Source organism: Hydra vulgaris, chromosome 13 (genome assembly GCF_038396675.1).
Source record: "Hydra vulgaris chromosome 13, alternate assembly HydraT2T_AEP".
NCBI lineage: Eukaryota > Metazoa > Cnidaria > Hydrozoa > Anthoathecata > Hydridae > Hydra > Hydra vulgaris.
This window is the reverse complement of record NC_088932.1, coordinates 51,043,141-51,070,777: the sequence shown is the minus strand read 5'-3', so window position 1 is coordinate 51,070,777 and position 27,637 is coordinate 51,043,141. Positions and strand designations below refer to the sequence as shown.

Below are 27,637 nucleotides of genomic sequence, written 5' to 3'. Positions count from 1 at the left end.
GGTAAGTATATTATTGTGAACTAAGAAAATGGAGATTTCCTCTCATTTTCTTAGTTCACCACAATATACTTACGAAGTAAAAAGAAAAATTTTAAGAACATAAGGAATATTTGCGGTTTTTCTGACATCAAAAATGTACTTTAGAATACCTTTTTTTTTAAAAATTAGTTATGAGCTTTAAAACGATAAACACTTGTAGATAAAACAAAACTTTTTTCTTTCAAGAGCAGCGTAAAAACAAATTCATCTTTTTAAGGGGAATTTGTTTTTACGCTGTTTTTTACGCTAAGTTTTTTAAGGCTTAAAGTATTTTTTTTATTTTTGTAAAAAATGACAAAAAAATTATTTTTATTCAGACATTTTTAATTTACTCAAAAGGTGAACAATTTTTCCAAAATATATATCGCTCAAGCAACAATTAATAGGGTTCTTAGTAGATACTAAAGACTAAAAAATATCAAAATATAGAACAGGTACAAATTGGAGTTATTTTTTAATTCACCATCAAAGTTGAAGTTTAGTACTTTTGTAATGAATTTTTTACTTTCAATGCATAAAAATTGAATTACTACCTTTTTCAAAAAAAAAATTTCCATTTTTAATATTATTATAATATTACCTTTCCAATGATGTATAAATTCCTGCATCTTAAAAGTATTTATTATTATTTTCTTAATCATCTACTGTGAATATTTTTACAAGAAAACATACACACAAAAAAAAACCCCGTAAAAATTGGGGATTGCAATTCCGGAGGTCTTTTTCAATCCCGGGATTAAAAGACATCAATCCCAGATTGAAAAACAGAAATAACATCTGCATAGTATTAAATAGAATAAATAATATAACATGTTAATGTTACAAAATTATGTCAGAAAGAGATAAGGAAATATATTATGTTTTATGTGCTTTGAAATGCGACTAAAGGAAGCACAACGTGTTCAAAGTTTCATCGGCCAAACGGTTACGAATCTTTGTATTGAACAGTCCAGCGCAAGAAAATGTCCGCTCAGGCTTGACACTTACTGGTTTTGCAGTCATTAGAAATTAATAAGCTCTTTCTGAATAATTGCCACGTGTACCATTATTTTCAAATAGTATCATTTATTTTTGAATTTTTGATAACAATTTATTATGTCTAACTGGTGCATCGATAATTGTCCTTCTTTAAAAACACGATCAAGTTCCTCTTCTTTCAGGTACCATTTCAGATTTCTCAATCAAATACAGCATACCAGACTCACTGATGCTTTTACAAGTTTTTCCAAAAGTTACTGTAATTATTTCTTCATCGGCTTCAACGGAGCTTCGACCGTTACGCAGGTATTGCGGAGGTCCACTTATATCAGTTAGGCGTTCATGTATACGAACCACTAAAGCTGTATATATTTCAATGCTTGTGTTATTTTCAGCATTTTTTTATTATTTAAGCATAAAATATTGGCTGTAAAAACGTTAGAATCTCGACAACAAAGTGCTTCAACCGTTGCTTTAATGAGAACATAAGTTATAATAATCTCTTATAATATTGTCACTTCATCATGCGACAAAGCTATAGAATTATCTTGGACAGGGTAAATATCAATTAATGATTTTGGATACAATATTTTACTTTGCAAAATCGTTTAAGCATAAACAGAAGACTCCTCCACCGTGTCTTGCAATGCATTATTAAAGACAGCAGTTTTCCAAATTCAGTCTTAATATATTTTTGTAAGATCTCGTTCTTGGTAGGCAATCGTCTAAATATTAGTTTCAAATACGTACTTTTTTTATGACTGGCCCGTAATGAAATTCATTTAGTTCAACTTTAGGTCTTACATTTTCATGAATGTAACCCAGTAAATCTTCCTCATTCTCAGATGAATCACTGTCATGTTTTTCAATTCGAAAATATAAATTCTGGCTGGCTTGCATTGAGTTCTCTCTTTTTATAAAGGACATCAATTACAGCAAGTTGTATGTCGTGGGCAAAACATAATTATTGATTAGCATCCAGCAACCTTCTAACTTTTATAACACTAGCTTTGTCGGTCATTGTAGTATAAATTATGCTCTTTAAGTTATTTTTTAATAACTCAACTTACTTTTCTGCTGGCATTGAACCTGTTATTCGCACTAAACCTAAACTCCAGAAGTGGAAACTTTGTCCATGAACGTAATCACATAGCGAAGATTTCGAAGTGACGTCCATTCATCAAAAGACAAAGAAAATCTCTCTGCTACCCCGAATTCCATTTTCTTACGCGCTTCAATTTGATGAACTAAACCAAATCTTATTTTTTTTGTTATACTCTACTACATGATTGTGAATTATGTTTACTGACGTTGGTAGATTTCTGACTACATGATTGCGAATTATGTTTACTGACGTTGGTAGATTTCTGAATCCCATAGCAACTAGAGCGGCACGTAAATCTGTTGAAGAACAATCATATTAAATGAAAACCCGTTAGATACTGTTAGGTGAGCAAGTCTAGCATGAAGTGTTTTGTCTTCTTTTCACAAATTAAAAAGTATTATGTTAGTGGTTTAGATCTTTTTGGTGGTATATCTGATGTGCTTTCTTTAGTAATATTAGGTTGGGTTGGACTTTCGATCCTCATATTATTCACAGACATGTGTATATAAAGTCCATTTTTTGAACCACTTCCGATTTTTAAAATCTTCTTGCAGTTTGCAATTTACACATTTTTTCTCATTTGGCTTTTCTCATCCCGTAGAAAATATTTCCATACAAGCTGAGTTACTTTTAATTGTCAAATCCGCATACGTCATGCTTATTTAGTTTTTAATTTGAAGAGTCTACTTTATAAGAAATGCGCTTTTATTTCAGTTTGAAAACAGTCTATTTTGCAGAATTACAGAACAAAACAGAATAGCTAACAATAGTAAGTTTATATATTAAAAATTAAACTACCGCAAATATTTAAAAAGTGTTTATATAAATAACTTTTTACAAGCAGTATAAATTCGTATTATATAACGAATTACTATAATGTAAATATAAACCGTATTATATAATGATGCAATAGTAAGCCGTAGTAAGCCGACGATATACTAATTCCACAATATATTGCGAAGATTTTCATTTTCACGAAGATTTTCATGATATATTGTGAAGATTTTCACAACTGAAAATACAATTGTTTTCTGCAATTTTATACCAAATAAAAATTATTTTATTGATACACATAAATTGTTGTTATTTTTATATACTTTTTTTAATACGCTTTGTTTTGTTTGATCTTATAGGGTATTCCGGGATTAATATTAAACAATTCCGGGTTTTCGGAATTTTTTCAAGATTTTAAAAGGCCGAGATCCTGGAATTGTAATCGCTAATAAATAGTAAAAATTTGGAAAGAAGAAAGAGATCATTTTAGAATGTTTTCTTTAAGAGTTTGCTTAAAAACGTTTCTCTGCTCTTTTATATTCCACTATTCTATTAAGGATTTCAAAAGTTCTCTCTTTAGGGATTTTATCATTATAAAACGCAAAGCGGATTCTCTTTTTTCCGTTTTTAAAGATTTCAAAACTCTTTTTTTTTCCTTAAAGATTTCAAGTAAATTACTATGGCACACCTGCCGGACATCACCAACAAAAGAGTGTTTTAGTGTGGGATTGTTTAGTTGAGATCCAATAACGTCTTTTGGACAACGTTGATTTGTTGTCCAAAAAACGAATAAATAAGTTAAATTTATTTGGTGTATACATTTTGATATTTTGAATCTTAAATGAAGACTGTAAATAGTTTTTGCACTGTTTAGAAAGATTGATAAACAATTTTAAAGCACTTTTTTGAACTCTGTCTAGTCTTTCTGTCTAAGTTCCAAACCGTAAGTTAATGTGGGTACTGCCAAGGTTTGATATAATTGAATAATGGATCTTGGATGGGCAAAACAAATTACAATTTCTGCAAGCAGAGTTGAACTGTTAGAGTTAAAATTAAATTGAAGAGGATGAGTGTTCTTTATCTTCAGATATTATTAAAATCAAATATATTTTTTTTGTGTGTGTGGTTATTATGGTGCTCCCAGACGTCCTTACGGTCTAATCATAGAGCACCACGGAATAGCATTAAACTAGTTTAAGCCTCCTTCCTTACCGATTTCGCTAATCGGGCTAGAGCCGGCGTCGAACCATGGACCTCTTGATTCTGAGCTAGAACGCTAACCGCCAAGAGTGCACAATTTATGCTGTATATTCTAGAAATTTTTCCACGCCTGCATATTCTAGAATTTTTGTAAAGTTAGTAAAGATAATATTAATTTTTAATGTTAATTCACAAGTTTACAATAAGAAGTTATAAAATATTGAACAATCGCTAACTCAAAGCAAAAGTTTTAAAGATTTTTATTTTCTACTAAAAATTACTGAAATTAAACGACAAAGAATAGAAAGTATAGAAATGATCGAGGTGGAACAGACTTACTATGACCCGAATTATACGAGTCATGGTAAGTCCATTATTTCACATATTTTTAAGTCTATTCCACATAATTTTTAAACTTTTTTTACCGATTGTAATTAATCGACACATTTCAAGCGAGTATTTCTAAATATTATTTAGACGGATAATAAATAGCGGATAACAAACCGCTAATAAATAGCGGTTCGCGTAACGGCTACCGAAGCGTTTAAAATTTCTTTAAGTTAATTAAATTAGAAAATTTTTTTTCATAACTTTAAGAGATATGTATAGTTTTCTCTATATAAACATTTTTCTACCGCTTAGTAAAAAATATTGAATTAAGGAATAAGTATAGAGATGGTCGGTGTGGAATCTTACCAAGACCCGTATGTTACGATTTCGGACATCTAGTATTTATAATATTCAAATATTTTAGTAGTGTTATGAAATGCAGCTGTGACAAAAAAACAATAAAATATTGCTGAGTTGTAAGGCCACATTTCTAACAGTATTTGGTCCACTCAAAAATGTTTACAATCAAGGATGTGAAATATTGATTGGTTATTTTCCAATTTCCTAGGACACTAGTTTCAAGAGCTTGTTTTTGTGTGTTGATAAATCTTGGATTGAGTTTGCAACTTAAATAATATCAAATCTGGTTTTTGCACTTGTTGAATTTATGCATATGATAAATATAGTTCTAAATAAAGCTTACATGCCCTTTTTTTTATACGTAAAAGGCGTTGTCAAAGCTATTGAAAACCTGTTGAATAATTTAATTATTTACCAAAGGCATTCAATCATAACATTTAATAACATTAATAACTTATTTTGTTTAAATAAATTCTAAATTAATTCGAATATAAAACTTTAATTCAACTAATTGAAACAAATAAATAAATTTGAATATCAGTATATATATATATATATATATATATATATATATATATATATATATATATATATATATATATATATATATATATATATATATATTTCCATTTATCTATTTATCTAGCTAAAAAATTAAACTTTATAAATCTGATTTTTCATTTGTGAATAATAACTTTAATACTAAGTAAAAAAACATGTTTAATAAAAGCAATAAAAAAACATAATACAACACGTTTTCAGTTGTTGCATAATATTGTTGGAGAATTTAACGGGGCACCCATCGAACGGATGCAGCTTCCACTGTGAAGACTAGTAAGGTCAGACCAATGGAATTGATACCCAGATTCATGCGAGTAACACAAAAACTTCTTAGAAGCTGACGGAAGCCGAATACACTTTTTCAACGGGTGTTTATCTAATATAAAAAAATAAATTAATAAATAGTTATAACAATCATTAATGAATATTTATTAAATTATTAATTATAAAACTTATATTTACGTTGTTTCAATTTCAATTATCTTATTGTACGTGTTGTTATTAGGCTATTGTTATTTGTAAAATCAAAGTCGTAAAATAAATTTTAAACAAATTTTGTCATTTTTTGACATCTTTTGTGTAATATATTTTTCAGGGAAAAATCTGTATTTTATGCCTAATTATTATCATTATATTTAAAAGTTGACAAAACATTTACCGTCAGATAAAAGAAAACATTTACCGTCAGTTACAAGAAAACCAGGATTTTTAAAACTTCGCTTATGACAAAGATAATTGTCTTGAGATTTTCCTTTTAACTTTTGTGAGTTCAGCAACGTACAATAACATTGGCAGTTTTGAGGAAAGTTTAAGCCCAAGCAGCAGGGTCGAGGAACTTGATGCAATATTGAAAAATCGTAGGGCCAGCAAGGATAATCTATGCAGAAATAAATAAAAAAAACTTCTAAACGAAAAAACAAAGCAAAAAAAAAAACTGCAGTAAATCAAATGTTTAAAAAAAGAAAAACTTACAAATTTGTTTACAAGGTTTGTGCGTCACTATCTTAACTTTTGTAGGTGTTACTGAATGGTGAATAGAAATAGCGGATGTAGGTTTTATAGCAGAAGTTAATTTCGTAGTTGTCGATGGTGTTGTTGTTGTTGTTATTGTTGTTGTTGTTGGTGGTGGTGGAGGTGGAGGTGTCGATATTAGTGGTGGAAGTGTAGTTATCAATATACCAGGCGCATGCCCTTGTGGCTTTGATGGCGGTGCATTTGTTGTAGGTGTACTAGTTGTTTCTGTTGATGAAGGAGACGGAGTCGATAAAGGTGGTGTACTTGAATCAATATTATGACCACACTAATAATGGAAACAAATAAAAATAAACTGTTACTGTGTTTTTAAATATAATGATTTATATTTAGCTTCTTTAACAAATTTACATTAAATACTTTCTTTTACTATCTTATATTAAATTTAACATCATTGTCAGGTTTTAAATTTAATCTAATAATCTTTCACTGTTCGAAAGTTATGACCAAGTAAAATTTACAACCCATTAATTTTGGGTGGAAATTTACATGGTCCTAATTTTTGAACACTAAAATATTATTAAATAAAGTTTAAAACCTAAAAGGTAAAGGGTGCAAACTTTTTAGAATATTTTTATTTCCTGACTACGATCGCCAAAATTTTTTGCAAAATAATCTCAATTGACATACTTATATAAACATAATTAGTTCACATCTAAAATCTTATCCCTGCCTATGCTACTGGCCAAAAGCAGCCAAATAACACTTGTGGGTCATAATATTTTAGGGATCAAAAAACTTCAGGGGTGTGGTAGTGAATAAAGAACGAACACAAAAACTTTCATTTTATATATAAGGATTTTATTAGTCATATTTTTATTAATGTATGTTTTTATTCTTTTTTATATCTATTATAACATTTAAGTACATGTTAAAGTTAATAGTATCTAAGTATATGTTTTTGCATAAAAGCATTTTAATACATTTTATTTTTATACCAGCAATGAAAGTTAATTGACTTTCTGATCAAATAAATACCTATATTGCTATCTATGCTTTGTTAATTGAGGCAAATATTGCTGGTCTATTAATAGTAATTTTTTCAATTCTTTCATATGGTTTTTTGTCAAACAACCAAAAAAATATTTGCTTTATTTTTTTAAATTGTTTTTTGTTACCAGTTTATTTAAAGTTTAAAAAAGTGTTCCTAATTCTATTTTTGGCAACATAACTTTTTTTAATAAATTCAATAAAACGATTGTATTTGTTTTTTTTGTACTTTTCATTCTTTATTAAGCGGAAAATTATTAGGCTGCAAACCATGTTATAGGGGAGAGTGTGTATGAAAGAGCCAGTTTTAAAGTGGCGTGAAAAAAACTCAATTGTAATAACTTTTTTCTTTCTTTTTTTTAATTCAATAATTACATTATTGGGTAATATTTTAAAACTAAAAAAAATCGGATAACAATGCTAATAATCTATCATACACCTGTTTTAAAAAAAGAAAGAAAACAGCTCTTTCATAACATTGTGTCAATGAAAGAGCCACCTCTGTGCCTTGAAAAAGCCGTAACTTTTTTCGAACGACTATCAGTCGTAACTTTTTTTTGAACACTATCAAGTCTTTTAAAAATATTAAACTGTTAAATAGACTTCTAAAAATCAGATTGTACTTAAAGTTTTTTAACTCTATGATAATCAATGATAAAACAGCTTTAATAATAGTTTCAGAAATTATTCAAAATCAAAAAATTAAATGAGAATGAGAATAATGAAATAATAAAAATACATAATAATATAATAAATACATAATAAAATATAATAAAATGAATCAAACAATACAAAAAAAGTTTTAAAAAATTATTTAAACTTTAAAAAAAAAAATGACTTTATCAGAACTTTGACTTTTAAAAATTTCATTAAATATTATTTTTAATTCAAACGGAGCTATGTTTTACAATTTCAGGAAAAGTCATTAAAACAACTAATTTCAATAGAATGAGCTCAATGAAGCATTACGAAAAATTTATGAAGTCGTTAAAGCGCAAAACGATTATTTAGTATAAAAAAAAGGTAAATAAAAAAGTTGGCTTATTCATAGCATAAACAGTCGGCTCTTTCAAAAAATTGTTTGGTTAAATACATAACCTCAAATTAAACAATTTTGACAAAAGCTTTAATCTAATATTTTTTGTGTAAATGAAGGGAAAATATATATATAAGAATGCTGCATGTTTCTTTTATCAAATAAAACATTACGCTTAATCTTAAAAATAAATAAGTAAACTACCAAAAAATTACTTTTCATTTTCAAAATCTTTAGTGCTCCCTTACGACGCTATTTATTTTAGTAGAACTGTACGTTTTTTGTGGGTTACAGGTATCCAGTGTTGCCACATAAAGAGTTAAATACAATTAGGATCGGTTGCCAGTAAGTTAGAAATAATGGTATTGGCTCCTTCAAAACCTGGCTCTTTCATACACACTCTCCCCTAAGCAACCCTTTGTAACAACCTTTCGTCTAAAATTTCAGTCAGCAAGAGTGTTGCCTTTCATCAGAATATCAACAACATGATAATTATTAGCAGTATAGTAATAAATGAGTTTTGTTTGGATTAAAAATCACCTGACACTTCAATTCCCAAGCTGTTACAGAGAAACCACCCTCAAAATACCTCTTAGTAAAACTTGTTCCAAGCAATCAAAAAGTGATGACTTTTTTTCGAGACTGAGGATATAAATCGTCATCTGCCACTTTAGATGTAAGATAGTCACGAAGATCATTAATATGGAAAAAAAATAACAAAGGACCATGTATGGAACCTTGTGGTACCCCAGAAGTTACTAATGAAAAAAAGTGTTGCCTTTCAAGGAAAACTTTAATACACTTTTTTTACTTAATTTTTGTTTAGAAATAATTTTTAATTTTTTGGTTCAAAAAAAAAAGCACTGTTGATTTATAACAATTAAATATTTTGTTTCATACAATTTTTTATCAAAAAATTGTATGAAAAAAAAAATTTTTTCTCCAAGTTTTCGGTTTTAAAATACTAATAGTTTTTTTAATTCACCACTATAAACATCCTTATCTACATCCCTTAATAAAAAAATAAGTTAATTTTGTAAAAGCGTTATGTATTTTTTGTTACTCAAATATGGATGGTCAGAAAAAATAATATTCACTTTGGTATGAAAATCAACACCAAGCTAAATACCTTATAGGCTTCTTTTATACGTTTGATATCAAATTCACTGAACCCATCTCGCTGACCTATCATATCCAGTTCAATATTAGGAAATAAAGGCATTAAAGTAGATCGACGATTTTTAGAAAAAGCAAGAGGTCCATAATGCATAATGCTAAAGTAGTCATACCTAAAAGTAAAAAAAAAAAAGCTATAACTTCAAAGAAGACTTACTGTTTTTCAACATAAATTTTATGTAGTATTCAGAAATAAAAATCCGTGATAAGTTTATTTTGATAAATTAACAGTTTAAAATATGTTTATACAACATAGTGATAAGTTTAATCACTATGTTTAGATAAGTAAGTTTAGATAAGTTTAATCACTATGTTTAGATAAGTAAGTTTAGATAAGTTTAATCACTATGTTGTATAAACATATTTTATTCTGTTTTAAAATATGTTTATACAACATATTATTTAAAATTGGAGCAGAAAAATTGAAAGAAATTTAAACACTTACTGCAAACCCAACATTTGGTCAGCATCATAAGTTTGGAAGTTATTAATAAACTCTAAATAATAATAATATGTACACAATAGAAGTCAAAGATAAAAACCATATAAACAACTTATTACTGAATCCTTTTTAGACTTTTTAAATAAATATTTAATAAAAATATTCAACATATATATATATATATATATATATATATATATATATATATATATATATATATATATATATATATATATATATATATATATATATATATGTTGATATATATATATATATATATATACATATATATATATATATATATATATATATATATATATATATATATATATATATATATATATATATATATATATATATATATATATATATATATATATATATATACATATATATATATATATATATATATAATTAAATAATGATGAAAAAGCAATGACTATATGTTTGATTTTAAATTGTACTGTGTTCGTTTATTGTTCATTTATCTACATATAAAGGGTCTTTGAATATAAGAGATTTCTTGGTTTCTACATATTTTTACTATAAGTAGTAAGGTGTGCAGTTTCATGATGCAGCATTTGGCTGGTCTTGATTTGTTGGAAATAATAAAAAAATAAGTACCAAAGTGGTAGCTCAATTGTAGGTATTTAACATTTATTCACTTGAGGGTCGCTGTTATTGGTATTCTGCACAGTTTATATGCTGTTTGAACGTGAGTTAACTTTGCAAGACAATAAGCCACCAAATAGACAATGAAACATTTGAACTGATGAGAAAATTGCAGCTTTAGTAGTCAATGTCACGGCTGAGCCAAATTTATTAATTTCATGATGATCACAAAACTCATGTTCAGGCATCAACTTGGAGAATATTGCATAAGGATCTGGGGTTTCACCCTTATAAAGTTATATTGAGTCAAAAACTAAAGCCAAATGATCACAGATTGCATCAAAAATTTGCTGACTAGGCCCTTGAGCACTTGGAACATGATCCTGATTTTGCCAAAAAAATAATCTTTTTAGACGAGGCACATTTTGGTTGAATGGCTTTGCTAATAAGTAAAATTATTGTTATTGGTGTGAGGATAACTCAGAAGTGTTACATGAAGTTCCATTGCAAAAAACTCACTGTTTATGGTATGGTGGCATCATCGGACCTTATTTCTTTTGAAATGAGAATGAAACAGCCATAACTGTGAACAATGATCTCTATAGGACCATGTTACTCCAATTTCTAAGTCAGAACTTGAGAATATTGGTTCCAACATAATGGCACTATGTATCATACAGCTGATGCTACTCTTACTTTGCTGAGGAAAAGGTTTGGCAATTGGATCATTTCACAATGAGGATTTTTGAATTGGCAGCCAAGGTCATGTGATTTGACACCCCTGGATTATTTTCACAAGTCCATGCTAACAAGCCACCGCCTTTTAACCACTTAGAAGAGAATATTTGTCAAATTATTAAGGAATTACACCTGAAATTAGGGTAAACTGGGGAAAAGTAAACTGTTTTCCAAATTTAAAGGAAAATTATTCAGAAAAAAAGCCTAAAATCTTACAGTTTTCAAAATTTATACCATTTAAATTATTAGGTACAAAATAAAAAAAATTCAAAGATTAAAAATTACTATTACAATACTAAATATATATTTAAAAAAAACATGTTCACTAGTTCAATTTACCCCCCACATTGGGGTAAAGTGAACTACTTCATTTTTAACTCTTCTATGTTTGTTATTTTTGATAAATTATTTTTTTTATTTTGTATTTTGCATTGCTGCTTGATCTTTCTTTTAAAGCCTTCATTTTCTTCATAGTTTAATCTTTTAAACGCATCTTTTGATGTAAGACACTCACCTCCATAGCGTCTTTTTATTTTTTTTGTAGGTTGCTTGCTGTATGAACAAACATCATTCTTTGTGGCCATTAACTGTTCTTTCACTATTTCTTTTATGGCTTTATTTCCATTAAAATAGTCTAGATTTGATATTAATATTTGATTTATTTTTTCATTGTTGAAGTCTTTATCTACTAATATTATAGTGTTGTATTTGTTTTTTGACTTCTCAAAAATTTTCACAAGTATTGTTTTGATCATTGCCATTGGTGTTCAAAGTGATGTTTTGAAGGATGTGATTGTCACAATAATTTGTTTTCTAAGAAAAAGGGTGCTTATAGATTTCGGAAGGAGTTAACTTGTCAGATGATATAGCAGATGGATCAAGGGGAAAAATTCCAGTTTTGGCAAATGATTTTACTAAGTGAGCTGGCTTAAAAGAGGTATCATAGAGTTTTTTTTAGTAAAGATGGAAAAACAGATTTCCAATCCAGCTTCAGCCTTGACTCAGTATAATTGGCCAGAATTTCACACCATACATATTTAACTTGGCAAAAGACTCCCACATCAAGTAGCTGTAGCAGAAGCAAACAGTGTGCTGGAAAACACAAAATAGTTATATGATTTTCAATTGCTTTTTAAACAGTTTCTAAAGAAATATGACTCATATGACCATAGAAGATAGGTAATTAGCCAAATTAGGTGCATATGTTTGAAGGTTTACCTACTGAGGATTAGATAAGTGATACCAAGTTAGGTGCATATGTTTTCCTTCAAGATTCTTTTTTCTTAATGCAGTTTCTTGGCATTACTTCAATATATTATATTTCTGAAATAAATTTCAATAAAATTTCTACAGCAAATATTTATTTTGAGAGTAAACAATTTAGTTAAGTAATTATGATGTATATATACAGTACTACTAAAAGTACTTGATGAAAAAATATAACAAAAAGACTAGTTCACTTTACCCCCATTAGACAGAAAAATGAGGGGTAAAGTGAGCTAAATTGATTTACAATCTAAAAGTTGTTTTATATCATGCCAAAAATTACAATTTTTGTAAAGCAGCATTATATTATCTTCAAAATGTATATAAATAATATAACTGATACTCACATTAACAGGAACAAATTTTAAATTTAGTAAAACCTATTGCAAAGTTTGATAACATAATTTTAAAACTTCCACAAAACTCGTTTTTTAAAATGGCTTTTACATCAAAGCAAAAGCTATATTTTAAATTTAATTTTTTTTGAAAAATTTCAAAATGTTGTATTAGGCAAAAGTAATGCTAAATTACTAAACAAAAAGTTTTTAAAACCTGGTAATTTTTTAATATAAAAAAATAGTTCATTTTACCCCTAGTTCACTAGAACAGAATGATCAGAAATTATTTTAATATTTTACTATTATAAAATTATATAATAATTATCATATTAATTGTAATAATTTTTTTTTATAAAATATTCTATAACAATAAATTTATAATTTATTGTAACATTTTTCGGTGTTGAACAAATTGTTTATTTATCAAACATAAAACTACCATTTTAAAAGAAACTTTAAGTTTAAATTTTAATAAACTTTAAGTTTAGATTTAAGAAACTTTAAGGTAAATGATGTATTAAGATAAAGAGAGGCTTTAAGGTAAACAAATAAAATAATTAACTTTTATAAAATAAAATGCAAGATAACCATCACAAACCAAGATAACCATGTCTGAACTAAAAAAAAAAGCAACTGAGCAAAAACCATTCTAAAAGAAAATTATGCAACAGACATAGTGGAATTACGCAACAGACATAGTGGAGACATGGTTCCATCATAGTGGAGTTCCATCATTGATTATAGTGTAGATGCAACAGTGAATATACATCATGTGTGAGTTAACGTTAGGGTATGCATTTACTTGTCAATAAAAATACCGAAAATATTTCAAATTTTCATTTAGTATCTAGTTTTTTAAAAAATATTTGTAAAAAAGTAGCATTCTTTTTAAAAAAAATATACTATCTTATAGTTATATTAATTTTTTAATTATTTATTTTTATATTTTATATATCTATTTTATCTGTTATAAGTTTATATAATACACTATTTTATGCCTATATTTTATTTATTATTAAGTAATAAAAAGTTTATCATTATAACATCTTACTATTTTTCTTTATTATATATATATATATATATATATATATATATATATATATATATATATATATATATATATATATCGTTGTTTTGATTATGTGATAATAATCAACTTTTTTTCGATTTGAGAGTGATCAATATAAAGTGAAATAATCACAAAATAGATGAATAAATAATTAGAAGGTTAAATGGGAAAAAAATCTTTTTTTACGGTACTTAAAGTTTCATGCTATTTTCGGCACTCATCAGCCATATATAGCATTTATAGCCATATATAGCAAAAAAAAAATACGATGAAAATTTTTTATGATACTTAGAGTTTCATGCCGAAAATGACATGAAACTTTAAGTACCGTAAAAGAGTCGCTTTTTGTCATCTAACCTTTTCTCTCTCTCTCTCTTTCTCTCTCTCTCTCTCTCTCTCTCTCTCTCTCTCTCTCTCTCTCTCTCTCTCTCTCTCTCTCTCTCTCTCTCTATATATATATATATATATATATATATATATATATATATATATATATATATATATATATATACATATATATATATATATATATATATATATATATATATATATATATATATATATATATAATACTGATAATAATAATAATAATAATAACAATAATAAATAGTTACAATTTTCAATGAAAATAAATGTATATAAGATTTATGTTTGTAGGTACCAAATAGCTCAATAATAGCACTACAAGTTATGTGGCATATAATAGGTCCTGGATTAAAACAACTATTTAAAAATCTGTTTACTTGGTTCTACATTACTCTCAATAACTTTGATAGCTGTATCTCTATCCACTCTTGAGGTTTCATGAAGAAAGCCTAACGAGTGCATGATTAAATGAATTGTTGTACCTGTTTATAATAGAACAAAATTAAAAAAATAATAATATAAAAATTACTTGTTTAAACAACAAAAATTAAAACATAATTTGCGTAATTTATGCTTTAAGCATAAGAAATTTGAATTTATTTACTTTTTATTACTTAGTTACAAAAATTATATTGACCTTTCCATCTGCATTCCGGTCCAATGCTAATTTTTTGCTCTTCACCAACCATGCCAATCTCTGAATAACACCTAAAAACAATTTTATATTCTGTAAAAATATATAAACTATTATATTAACTACTATCAAAAGTTAAAAAAAATATTTATGATAAATATATTTGATATGCCTTAATAATAAAATTTTACTTTCTTGAAGTCTCGGTCATACACAATCAAAATTACTAAAAGTCTCTGTCATACACAATTAAAATTAGTAAAATTTTTACCCCTCTTTAGCAACAAATGACAAGTAATCGTTCTGGTTGTCATATGGAACAAACTTTATGCATGTAAAATCATGGAAATCTTTGATTGCTGCTTTTACAACTTTACGCAATTCAACATCTAAAAAAAGTTGAAAAGAATGCAGTTCAACACAATTCACAAAAATAAAATATAATTCAATATAAATCCACAAGTATATAAAATAGTCTTTAAAAAAAAAATTATATACGAAAACTCAACAATTTAAAACAAAACAAAAAGTAATACACAAAAACTTAAACCAATACAAAAAAAAACTCTTTAATTACGTAATATAAAACATACAAGCACCTGGTTGAAAAATTAAAAAAATTATACAAATATATACAATGTTTATTTAAATATTGTTTATAACATGTTATAAACAATATTTAAATAAGCCTGAGCAAAGCTTTGCGGGATCAATGAATGCAATGCAGATAGTGCATTTATTGGATGCAAACAACCTCTTTATGTCATTCAAATTAAAAAAACAACAAACTAAAATGTTGATTTATGCGACCTGTGATTTGATGGTTTTATGAGTACTTTAGAACAGTTCAACAACGTTTTGAACTGTTCTAAAGTACTCATAAAACCATAAAATTCAGGAAGTTGCCTAAAAATTGTTCGAGAATATTCTGTAAAAGTTCTTATACCTTCTGGACAGTTCTAACAGTTCAGAAATATTCTTAAATAATGTTCAGTATTTAATACAAATCGAGAACACACGAATTTGAAAATATTGTTGTCCTGGTGAATAAAACAAAATTTTTGTTGCACAACAGTTTTTATTTGTTTTTAGTAAAAAAAACATTTTCAACCCAAAGAAAATAAAAACAAAAATTCACTGTCAATAATGCTATGCTACAGCATTATTGACAGTAAAGCAGAAATGAGTTTAACTAATATTTAATAACTAGTTAGATTCAAAAATACTTGAAACTATACACAATTATAGTAAGTTTATTTTTTGAAGTATATGAAAATATGCAAAAACATACAAAAACTCAAAACAAAAAACTCTAACAAATAAAGACTTTTAACTGTTGGAAAATTTTTTAAAATTTTCTTATATTATACATAATACATTAACCCTTACAATACACAACCCTTATAATTATACAATACGCCAACTTAACTTACCTACTGTCTGTAATACTGAAGCTTACACTTATAGTCGTTTATGCATAATGTTATACATTTATGCACAATGTTATATAAGTGACGTTTATAACTGACGCTTACACTTACAGATGTTTGTACATAAAGTAGATTTTTTACGTTTAATTATAATGTTTTTACATTTGCATATTACATCTCTATCAATAACAGCTATTAATAATTCTATTTATTTGTAAATTATTTAAATGTAATTTTTATATTTGTGATTTTAATTTTTTTTTCGAGAAAATTTTGTGATTTCTAAATATTTTTTTTATAAACTGTTAAGAAATGCTGCTATGCAATATATTATGAAAAGATTAATTACAATCTGTAAAGTTAAAAAATTTTTTTGAGGGTGAAGGAGAGAGGAGGGGGGAGGGGGAGGTGGTTAAATCTTGTGGCTTTTTTAAATACAAAACAAAACAGTTTAAGCATAAAAGACTTGAAAAAGTTAGCAAAACTTTTAAAAGTTCTCTTATATTATAAATATGTCATTTTAAATACAAATTTAAAATGACATATTGTCATTAATGACAATATGTCATTTTAAATTTGTAATTTATTTTATATAAGTTACATGTTTACATGTCTGTGCTAAAAATTCTATACTCGCTTTTTTTTTTAAATAGATACCTTCAGCTCCATGTCAAAACACACGAGTGGGCGCTACTGATACTATTAAGTTCAGCACTATTTATTACCATTATATTACAATAATAATTATTTTCAATATCATTATTACATAGTTGTTATACAATATTGCACTAAAAACAAAAAAAAAATAACCCAAAACTTGATGGCTTAAAACTTTTTTTATTATTTTTACTTTTTTTTTTATAAAACAATATTTTTACATTCATTTTTTATTTGTTTAACTTAATTGTTTATTTTATTTATATCATTATTATTGTCAAAATTTTTAAAAACTATAGTTTGATAGTCAACAAAAATTGTTTAAAACAATCCAGGAGTTACATCATTTCAAAAAATTAATTTTTCTGAATGAATGAATAAAACAGTGATTTATAATAAATAATTCAGTTATTTAACAAATAGAAAAGGGATGAAAAAAAAATACCCTGATATCTAGAAACAAAAATAAATAAATTTTTTCATAAATAAATATATATATATAAAAAATAACACTAAATAAATAAAAAAGATAACTGGTTAACTTTAACTAAAGAAATAATAAAAATAAAATGTTTAACTTTAACTAAATAAATAAAATAAGATAATTGGTTAACTTTAACTAAATAAAAAAAAAGAAGATAATTGGTTAACTTTAACTAAATAAATAAAAAAAGATAATTGGTTAACTTTAACTAAATAAATAATAAAAACAAAATGGTTAACTTTAACTAAATAAATAAAAAAAGATAATTGGTTAACATTAACCAAATAAATAAAAAAAATAATTGATTAACTTTAACCAAATAAATAAAAAAGATAATTGGTTATCTTTAACTAAATAAATAATAAAAACAAAATGGTTAACTTTAACTAAATAAATAAAAAAAGATAATTGGTTAACATTAACCAAATAAATAAAAAAAATAATTGATTAACTTTAACCAAATAAATAAAAAAGATAATTGGTTATCTTTAACTAAATAAATAATAAAAACAAAATGGTTAACTTTAACTAAATAAAAAAAAGATAATTGGTTAACTTTAACCGAATAAATAAAAAAGATAATTGGTTAACTTTAACTAAATAAATAAAAAATCAACAAGTTGCACAATCTTTAGAAAGAAATTTTTTTGCACAGATGCAAAAAATTTATTTTCTAAAGAATTTAGCAGTTTTAATTAGAACTATAGAGTACAATTCTTGAGGAGCTTTCTATTAATTTTTAAACAAGCATAACATTTTGCATCAAATTGAAGGGATCTTTTAACATTTTTTTTTGTATAGGTTTAGAATTATATCCTTTTTTGATCCATTTTATCCTGCCAGTGTTAAACAATGCTTAATTGTTAAATGTTCAAATACAATTATTAAACCCAATTAATACAAATACAAAAAATAATAAAGTAAAGCATGTGTTTGCAATAAGTTGTAAAGTATACTTTTGCTTAGAACACTATTTTCAAAACTTTACTTTTATAATTATTTTGAAAATTAGGCCTAAAAGTAATAATTTTCTATTATTTTTTTTTAGTTAAGTATTGTCTTAGTTACTAAATAAAAACCGATTTGCACATGGTGTTAGCAAGAATTTACATATATAGTAATATCTCTAGAGAATGTTTGCACAAAAAACAAGTGAGGTTCAACTTGAGATAATGTCTTGATTATCTCAGACAATATCTTCATTTAACTTGATACCTCTGATTACGCAATATCTTGTGTGAGAAATATTAAAACAAATAATAAGTTCAAGTTACTTATGACAAACACCTATGACAGAAGCTTATAAAGAAATATTAAAAAAAATACATGCATTATTTTTTAAATATTAAAAAAATAAAAAATAAAAAACCTTCATCCTGAAGAAAGTTAGAGGCAGAGGTATTTAGATATATATTTAGAGGCAGAGGTATTTAGACATCTATTTAAAAGCAGAGGTATTTAGATACCTATTTAGAAGCAGAGGTATTTAGATATCTATTTAGAGGCAGAGGTATTTAGATATCTTTTTAGAGGCAGAGGTATTTAGATATCTATTTATGGGTAAAAGGTATTTAGATATCTATTTAAAGGCAGAGGTATTTAGATATCTATTTAGAGGCAGAGGCATCTTCACTAATAAGCTTTAAAATTCTCCAAATTTTAAGACTTTTAGAATTGTGAAAATATGTCTTAAAAAAAAATAATTCAAAACTCACCAATATGCCCATTTATGAGTTGTATGTTACGTATTGATCCTGATGCAGAATTATGGTACAAACTGGTTGCATAAAATGTTAGATCATTATAAGACTTTGCATACCAATATTCTCTGGATAGAATTTCTTCTCCATTTAAATTAACTTCACATAAGTATTTTTTATTAAAAAATTGCTGAGATATTCGCACTGTCATCCATTTTTTAACAGGCATTTGATTAGGAAAATTTATAGCAAAATTATTGTTTTCTGAGGTAAGTTTTCCAATACGTTCTTCATCTAGCCACATTGCAAGTATTTCATTACCAATGCCACCAGGACCACCAATACCACCTGTGCCACTATGTGTTATTTGAAAAACATTAAGAAACTTTTCTTTATTCTCAAGATTAACTTCAAAAGAAATTCTATATTCAAGCTCCAACTTTGGAATAGTAGCAAGTAGTTTACCTTGCTCAATCGGAGTTTCTTCTCGAAGTATATAACCTTTTAAATATAAATCAATTAAAATAAAAAAACTCCAAAACAAAAGTCTTTCTCTCTCTCTCTCTCTCTCTCTCTTTCTCTCTCTCTCTCTCTCTCTCTCTCTCTCTCTCTCTCTCTCTCTCTCTTCTCTCTCCTCTCTCTCTCTCTCTCTCCTCTATCCTCTCTTCTCTCTCCTCTCTCTCTCTCTCTCTCTCTCTCTCTCTCTCTCTCTCTCTCTCTCTCTCTCTCTCTCTCTCTCTCTCTCTCTCTCTCTCTCTCTCTCTCTGAATATATATATATATATATATATATATATATATATATATATATATATATATATATATATATATATATATATACATATATATACATTCATAAACAAAGCAAATTTTTTAATTAGTAAACCATTTTTTTAATAAAAAACAACACATGATTTGACTAACATTAGCTACCTTCATTTAAAATTTAAATATTAAAAAATTTTTTTTTTAAGTTTTTGTAAAAGTGTTATAAAAAACAGATTACAAAATTTAATTAATTGTGTACAAATTAACTATAATATAATTACAAAAACAAAATAAAATCAATTAAAAATTTTAACATGTGATAATAAAGTATCTCATATCTATAAGGATCTCCATGCTAATGAGAATTGTTTCATGCAATTAAATAATAAGTGTTTTTCTGCTTTTGACATCTTATAAGCCTAAGTTAAAACTTAAAGAAAGTATGTTCATAGAATGGTTCATAGAATGGAAAACCTGGTTTAAATAAACAGGTTAACCAATTATGTCCAAACTTTCTGTTTAGCTATTACTTTCTATACATATTGCATATCATTTTAATCTTGTGTTACTTCTTACTTCTTTATTATGTTAAACTTGTCAACTGATTTTATTGTATTTTTGTAATTTATAATTATTAGTTTGTACAGAAATTATATATTTTTAAATATATATATTTTTTTAACATCGTTATAAACATTTAAAAAAATTTTTTTAATATTTAATTTTAACTGAAGATAACTAGTGTTAGTCAAAACATATATTGTTTTTTATTAATAAAATGGTTTTACTAATTAAAAAACTTGTTTTGTTTAAGAAAATATTTAAATTATTGGTGCTTAAAAGAAATTTTGGATATATATATATACATATATATATATATATATATATATATATATATATATATATATACATACATATATATATATATACATATATATATATATATATATATATATATATATATATATATATATATATATATATATATATATATATATATATATATATATATATATATATATATATATATATATATATATATATATATATATGAATAATATGAAAATAAATTAAAACCTTCATTTCCATTTTTAATTTTTAGATTTCGAATGAATCCACTTTGAGAAAGATGATCACTCTCTGATACATACACATCTACATTTCTAAACTCTTCTGATATACCGTTTTCTTTTATCAAAACAACATCTTCTCCAATTTCAATAGTATATATGTAATTGAAGTTTAAAAACTGTTGAGATATTTTTATTGAGGTCCATTCATTTAAAGGAATAGCATTTTTATATTCAACTTCATTGTTTATTGTTCCAAAGAGAGATGATATCATGAGAGTCCCAACACCAAGCTCAGAAAACCAAACACTTATATATTTACCATTTTCAATTTCTAGTTTTAAAACACTATGGTAACCAGGCAAATATGCTGTAGGTTTTATATCAAATGATACAATAAATTCTTTTTTAAACCACAATGTAACAAGTAAATTATTTTTTTTTATCTCAATCTCATTTTGTAGGTTTTCCAGAACTAAAAGATTTTTTATTAACAAAAAGTAACAATTTTTAATAAGGCTTAAATCAGAAATATTTGAAAATAAAAAATTGTATAACCAAATAATTAATGAAAATTAGATATCATTTGACTTGTAAAATGATGTATGGAGTCATTGTAACTGGCAATTGATTATTATAAGATATAAAATAAAAAAGTTATTTTTTTTTTGATTGAAATGTATATTGTATTGACTTGAAAAAACAAGTTAAAATAAATATTAAAATTATAAAATACTGTTATAAAAATAAATTTTTTAAATATTAAAAACAAAACTTAACTTTAAAAAATATAATAAATAAATATTTAGTACTTGAATATTAAAATAATTATTACAAAATATATATATATATATATATATATATATACATATATATATATATATATATATATATATATATATATATATATATATATATATATACACATACATACCTATATATATATATATACATATATATATATTATATATATATATATATATATATATATATATATATATATATATGTATATATATAGAACCCTTAGATGTTGTCCGAAAGTTTTTTCCATATTTTGTTGACAAAAAGTAAAAATTAAAATGCAAGACCGGAATTTTTTTTTTTTAATAATGATAGACTGCCTGCCCCAACCAAACCCTCAGTCGATGTAACAGCACTCCCTTGCGGGTCAGGCTATTTGTCAGTCGATGTAGCAGCACTCCCTTGCGAGTCAGGCTATTTGTCAGTCGATGTAGCAGCACTCCCTTGCGAGTCAGGCTATTTGTCAGTCGATGTAGCAGCACTCCCTTGCGAGTCAGGCTATAAGATAGTCGATGTAGCAACACTCCGCGCATGATTTACAGTTAAAAAAATAAAAATAAAAACATTTTATTAAAAAAAATAAAAATAAAAACATTTTATTAAAAAAAATAAAAATAAAAACATTGTTTATATTGTTAAAAACATTCAAAATGTTTTAAAAACATTCAGAATGTTTTTAAAAACATTCCGGTCAATTAAATTTGCGTTTTTGTGGTTTTTTTAAAAAACGATTAATTTGTAATTAAATTAATGGTTTTTACTTTCGTCCAACACGGAAATGTTGGACGAAAGTTAAAAGTAATTAAAAGTGACGTATATGTTGGCGTAAGAATCACTTTTTTCCTTCCGCTCTTCCCAAAGCCAACAAACTATAGATCTATAATATATATATATATATATATATATATATATATATATATATATATATATATATATATATATATATATATATATATATATATATATATATATATATATATATATATATGTATATATATATATATGTATGTATGTATGTATGTATGTATGTATGTATGTATGTATGTATGTGCGTATGTATGTATGTATGTATGTATGTATGTATGTATGTATGTATGTATGTATGTATGTATGTATGTATGTATGTATGTATGTATGTGCGTATGTATGTATGTATGTATGTATGTATGTATGTATGTATGTATGTATGTATGTATGTATGTATGTATGTATGTATGTATGTATGTATGTATGTATGTATAAGTGTGTGTTCTATATAACATATATAATATATGTTTAAACATATATCATAAGTAACATTTATTAATAGTAATAAATCATTAAACAAGTTAAAAGCTTCTTAATTCAGTTATGCTCAAAAATATTTGCAAATAAAAGTTTTCAACAAGAACCAAATTGCAAAATAAGAAACTAAATATTTAAGTAGCTTGAAGCTTTAAAATTTTGTTAATAACTTTGGAATTTTGAGTTTAGTTTAAAGTTTTTTTTTCTTTTTCTGAATATTTTATTTTATTATTATTATTTTTTTAACATCTTTATTTCCAATAAGGCTACAAGCAACCACTAATTTGAGTTGAAAGTTACTGGAAGAGAAAAGATGAAGATTGTAGAGCAAGGTAAAGATTGACAGACAACTTAAAAGATTAAATTTTATATGAATCAGTATAACAAGACGAATTCCAAAGAGCTGATGTTTGAGGAAAAAAACTAGAGGAACGAGAGTTTTTGGAGCACTTAGAAACAGTCACAGAAAAAGGATGAGACTTAATTGAATGACCAGTAACACAAGAATGAATTTTAGTAGATGGCACAAGAGACACCAGCTCTTTAGAGTAGTGCTCATTATAGTATTTGTAGAAAAGAGAAGCAACATTACGACAATGTGATAATGGTTGGAGGTTGGCTGCAAGAGCGGGTCCAACTATGTTTACAATGCGCTTTTGCACCTTTTCTAAAAGAGAAAGGGCATCATTAGAAGATCCGCACCAGATATGGCAACAGTATTCCATACAAGGATAAATTTGAGATTTATAGAGATAAAGAATATAATCTAGACTAAGAAAGTTGCGAGCACGATAAAGAGACCTTAGTAGATGCTAATTTTGGTTTTGATATACAGTTTTGATATATGGTTTCCAAGAAAGATCGGAAGTAAGAGTTAATCTTAGAAGATAAAGGGTAGATGACTCATCGAGTACATTACCGTTCATAAATATAGGAAGATTTAAATTATTGCAATAACAATTGGCTGAAAAAAAATTAGTTTTATCTTAGTTAAAGTTCACCAGCCACTGTCAGCCTCATGCTGTTTGGCTGAAAAAAAATTAGTTTTATCTTAGTTAAAGTTAGCCACTATGGGCCACCATGCCTGTGGGCCACCATGCACTGTGGGCCACCATGCCACCAAGCCACCAGCCACTGTGGGCCCTATGCTGTAGCAGAAGTAAGATTCTCTTCAAGCTCAAATACTTCTTCCAAGCAATCAGAGAGTGTTGGCTTCTTATCATGACAAGAATAAATGGTAGTGTCATCAGCAAACAATGCGACCTTAGATGTCAGAATATCTGGAAGATTATTAATGTAAATTAAAAAGAGTATAGGGCCGAGGATAGAACCTTGAGGAACCCCTGAAGTTACAGAATAAGAAGAAAAGTGCTGTCCATCGAGGACAACTTTTATACTACAATTGGAAAGGAAGGATTCAATAATTAGAAGAAAGCTTATGGAGAAGACCAGCATGCCAAACTTTATCAAAAGCTTTTAAAATGTCAAGAGCAATGGCCTTAACCTCTCCACCTTTATCTAATGCACGATAAAACCTATCAGTTATTACTGTTAGCAAATCAGTTGTAGAACGAGAAGATCGAAATCCATATTGATAGTCAGAAAGTAAGATATTCGATTCAAGATGAGAAATTAAGTGTTTGTTAATTAAAGATTCAAAAAACTTGCTTATTATAGGAAGAAGACTAATGGGGCGGTAGTTAGACAAATCAGATAGCTCTCCAGAATTTTTAAAGATAGGGATTACACATGCCGCTTTCCAGCAGGCTGGAAAACAAGACTCTGATAAGCACTTGTTGAATAGTTTTGAGAGGATAGACGATAACTCCGGAGAACACTTCTGCAAAATAATAACAGATATGTTGTCCACGCCACAAGCTGTAGAAGAGTCTAAGCAGGAAATCACTTTAGATACAGAAGCTGGAGTAATGTAAATGTCAAGCAATGGATCAACCTGTTTGACGGCTAAATCTGGTAGAACACAACTAGTGGAATCAAGAGATGTTATTAATGAAAAGTTCTTAGCAAACAATTCAGCTTTGCCTTTAGGTAAGGTGGCAAAGTGTGAGCCATACAAGAGAGGTGGAATAACAGATTTGCCCTTATTATTGATACTCTAAAAGATTCTATTCTTAGGTCATGAAATCTGTTATTTCATCACAAAAATAAGGCTCACGGGAGCCTTATTTTTGTGATGAAATAACAGATTTCATGACCTGAGAATAGTGGGCTTTGGCATTAGACAAAACCTTTTTACAATGGTTTCTTGCAGTAATAAACAGTCATCAGTTTTCTGGAGAATTGTTTTGCTGATAGATATGGAAGTAACGGTATCGATTAAAAATTGCAGCAGCAAAATGTGAGGAAAACCATGGAGAAGAGTGAGGCTTGACCTGGAAATGTCGAGAAGGAATAAAAGATTCCATGCTTGCCTGAATCCACAAAGTTATGTAAGAAGTACATTTGTCAGAAGCACCAAAGGGTGAATGTGGAGAAAATGAGCACTGACTAGGATCAGAAGCAAGACATAAGTCGAGTATAGAAGGTAAATGATTCGGTTTGTCTGGAAAGTGAGTTGGAAAGTTGACTATATGAGTTAGGGATTGAGAAAGGTAAAAGTTGTGGGCTTTAACGCCTGCAGAGTCACTGACACTAGAGCGAAGACATTAAGTGTGATGAGCATTAAAGTCAACAACAACAACAATATTGGCTAATGGAAAAAGAGAGAGGGCTTGATCAATTTGATCAGAAATAACATCAAAAATTGGTCAATTTATTCAGAAATAACATCAAAAAACATTATAATAATGGTGTATTTGATTTGCTTCCAAAGCAAATCCACTTTTATTTGTACTATAAAAAGCTTCTAAAATACTAAATCAAATAGACTATTAATCCAATACTAGATAGTTATGCAACTTTTACAAAAATCTTTCTGTGAATAGTGAAAATATAATAATGGAAATAAAATAATATAAAGTATAATAATTATAAACAAAATTATAAATGTTACAAGGGAATATTATAATATTTATAATTGTTTGGGAAAACAATGTAACATTATGTCTTTCTACCCATTGCAGCCTTAAGTTGCAGTGATTTTAACCATTTCAGCCTTAAGTTATCCAGTAATGGTGTAGTGGTAGAGCGTTCTATTCATAAATGAAAAGTTATAAGTTCAATTCCCACTCAACTTGTTTCTCTGCACAGCCTTATTTGATAAGACAACATTTAGTTTTATAAAAAAACAGTAGAAATGCAAGATTGAGTTTTGGTTGATGAAACAAGTGATGATACCTTTTTTGAGCAACAACAGTAGTAATGGGTAATCAATAGAAAAGAGAATTGTACATAAGGTTTCCATTAGAGGTCAGTACTAAAAAATAACCTAAGAAGACATAAAGTACATTTGGGGTAAAATTTAAAAGGATTGAAAAGCCTAAGTTGTCACAGAAAAGAGATAAGATTCAAGATATCACAGCAGTGAGATAAAATTTAAAATCAATGATTTTTTGTCAAGACTAAAGTATATAGTTGTGTTATCAGCAAACAAAGTTGTGTTATAAGCAAACAAAAAGCCACTTTAGAGGTAAGATTATCAGGAAGACCATTAATATCAATGAGGAACAACACAAGATGAAGGATTAAAAGCTTTGGTACCCCAGAAGCTACTGGAAATGAAGAAGAGCAAGAAGGATATTGTATAAGTTTTTTAAATTCACCTATTTTAGTATTTTTATATCAAAGATTAACAACTTTTAATTTTTAACTTTTTTTTTTTAATTTCTTAATTCTGTTAAATTTTTGGTAAACTTTGTGCAAAATTAAATAAAAAAATTTGATAAAAAAGTTGAGTATATTGTTTACATTTATTTTTTTGTCTTAGGGAATAACAATGCTTTATATTTATGCACCATCTTTGATTAATTATAAAAAAAGAATTGATTTGTTTTTTTTGTTTAGTTTTTTTAAAGTTCATGTAGTGAATTTTTTTTTTTATAACTTTAAAAAATCTTTAACAACAGCAGAAGAAAAGTGTTGGGCTGTAAGTTAATAATTGCTAAAACCCATCCAGCATGTGTGAAAAAAGTTTCTTGGATATAACTTAATAGAGCGTTGTTATTCACTAAAAGACAACAAAGCTTTTTTCATCAAGTCTGTTACTATTTTATACTTAAGCAAACCAGAGGAAATCATTTTATTTTTATTTGTAAATTAGGGGGAACCATCAATAATGAGGTTCTTATAAAAAGAGGTTAAAAAATTTAAATTAGTCTTAAATAGATTTTAACATGAACTTTAGAATAATCAAGATTATCAAGAAAGAAAATTTAACTTTTTTTTATTTTAGTTTACCTCCCTAAGGCCATAAAGGATGTAACCTTGACAAACAAGGC

The 27,637-nt window shown here is 26.6% G+C and overlaps 1 protein-coding gene across 4 annotated transcripts in view; it reads right to left on the bottom strand.

The window, feature by feature from the left end:
* Window positions 1-5,489: 5,489 nt before the first annotated feature.
* Window positions 5,490-27,637, bottom strand: part of LOC105845300 (uncharacterized) — a 211,880-nt gene continuing 189,732 nt past the window's right edge. For all 4 annotated transcript variants that reach the window (XM_065816628.1, XM_065816631.1, XM_065816630.1 and 1 more), the window contains 10 exons: window positions 21,162-21,629; window positions 19,333-19,818; window positions 15,318-15,435; window positions 15,050-15,120; window positions 14,790-14,894; window positions 10,027-10,078; window positions 9,535-9,694; window positions 6,320-6,647; window positions 6,030-6,224; window positions 5,490-5,723 (listed from right to left, as the gene is read on the bottom strand). In XM_065816628.1, the coding sequence (XP_065672700.1) occupies window positions 5,545-5,723; window positions 6,030-6,224; window positions 6,320-6,647; window positions 9,535-9,694; window positions 10,027-10,078; window positions 14,790-14,894; window positions 15,050-15,120; window positions 15,318-15,435; window positions 19,333-19,818; window positions 21,162-21,629 (2,162 nt within the window). In that variant the 3' untranslated portion in view covers window positions 5,490-5,544. The remainder of the gene's footprint in view (window positions 5,724-6,029; window positions 6,225-6,319; window positions 6,648-9,534; window positions 9,695-10,026; window positions 10,079-14,789; window positions 14,895-15,049; window positions 15,121-15,317; window positions 15,436-19,332; window positions 19,819-21,161; window positions 21,630-27,637) is intronic.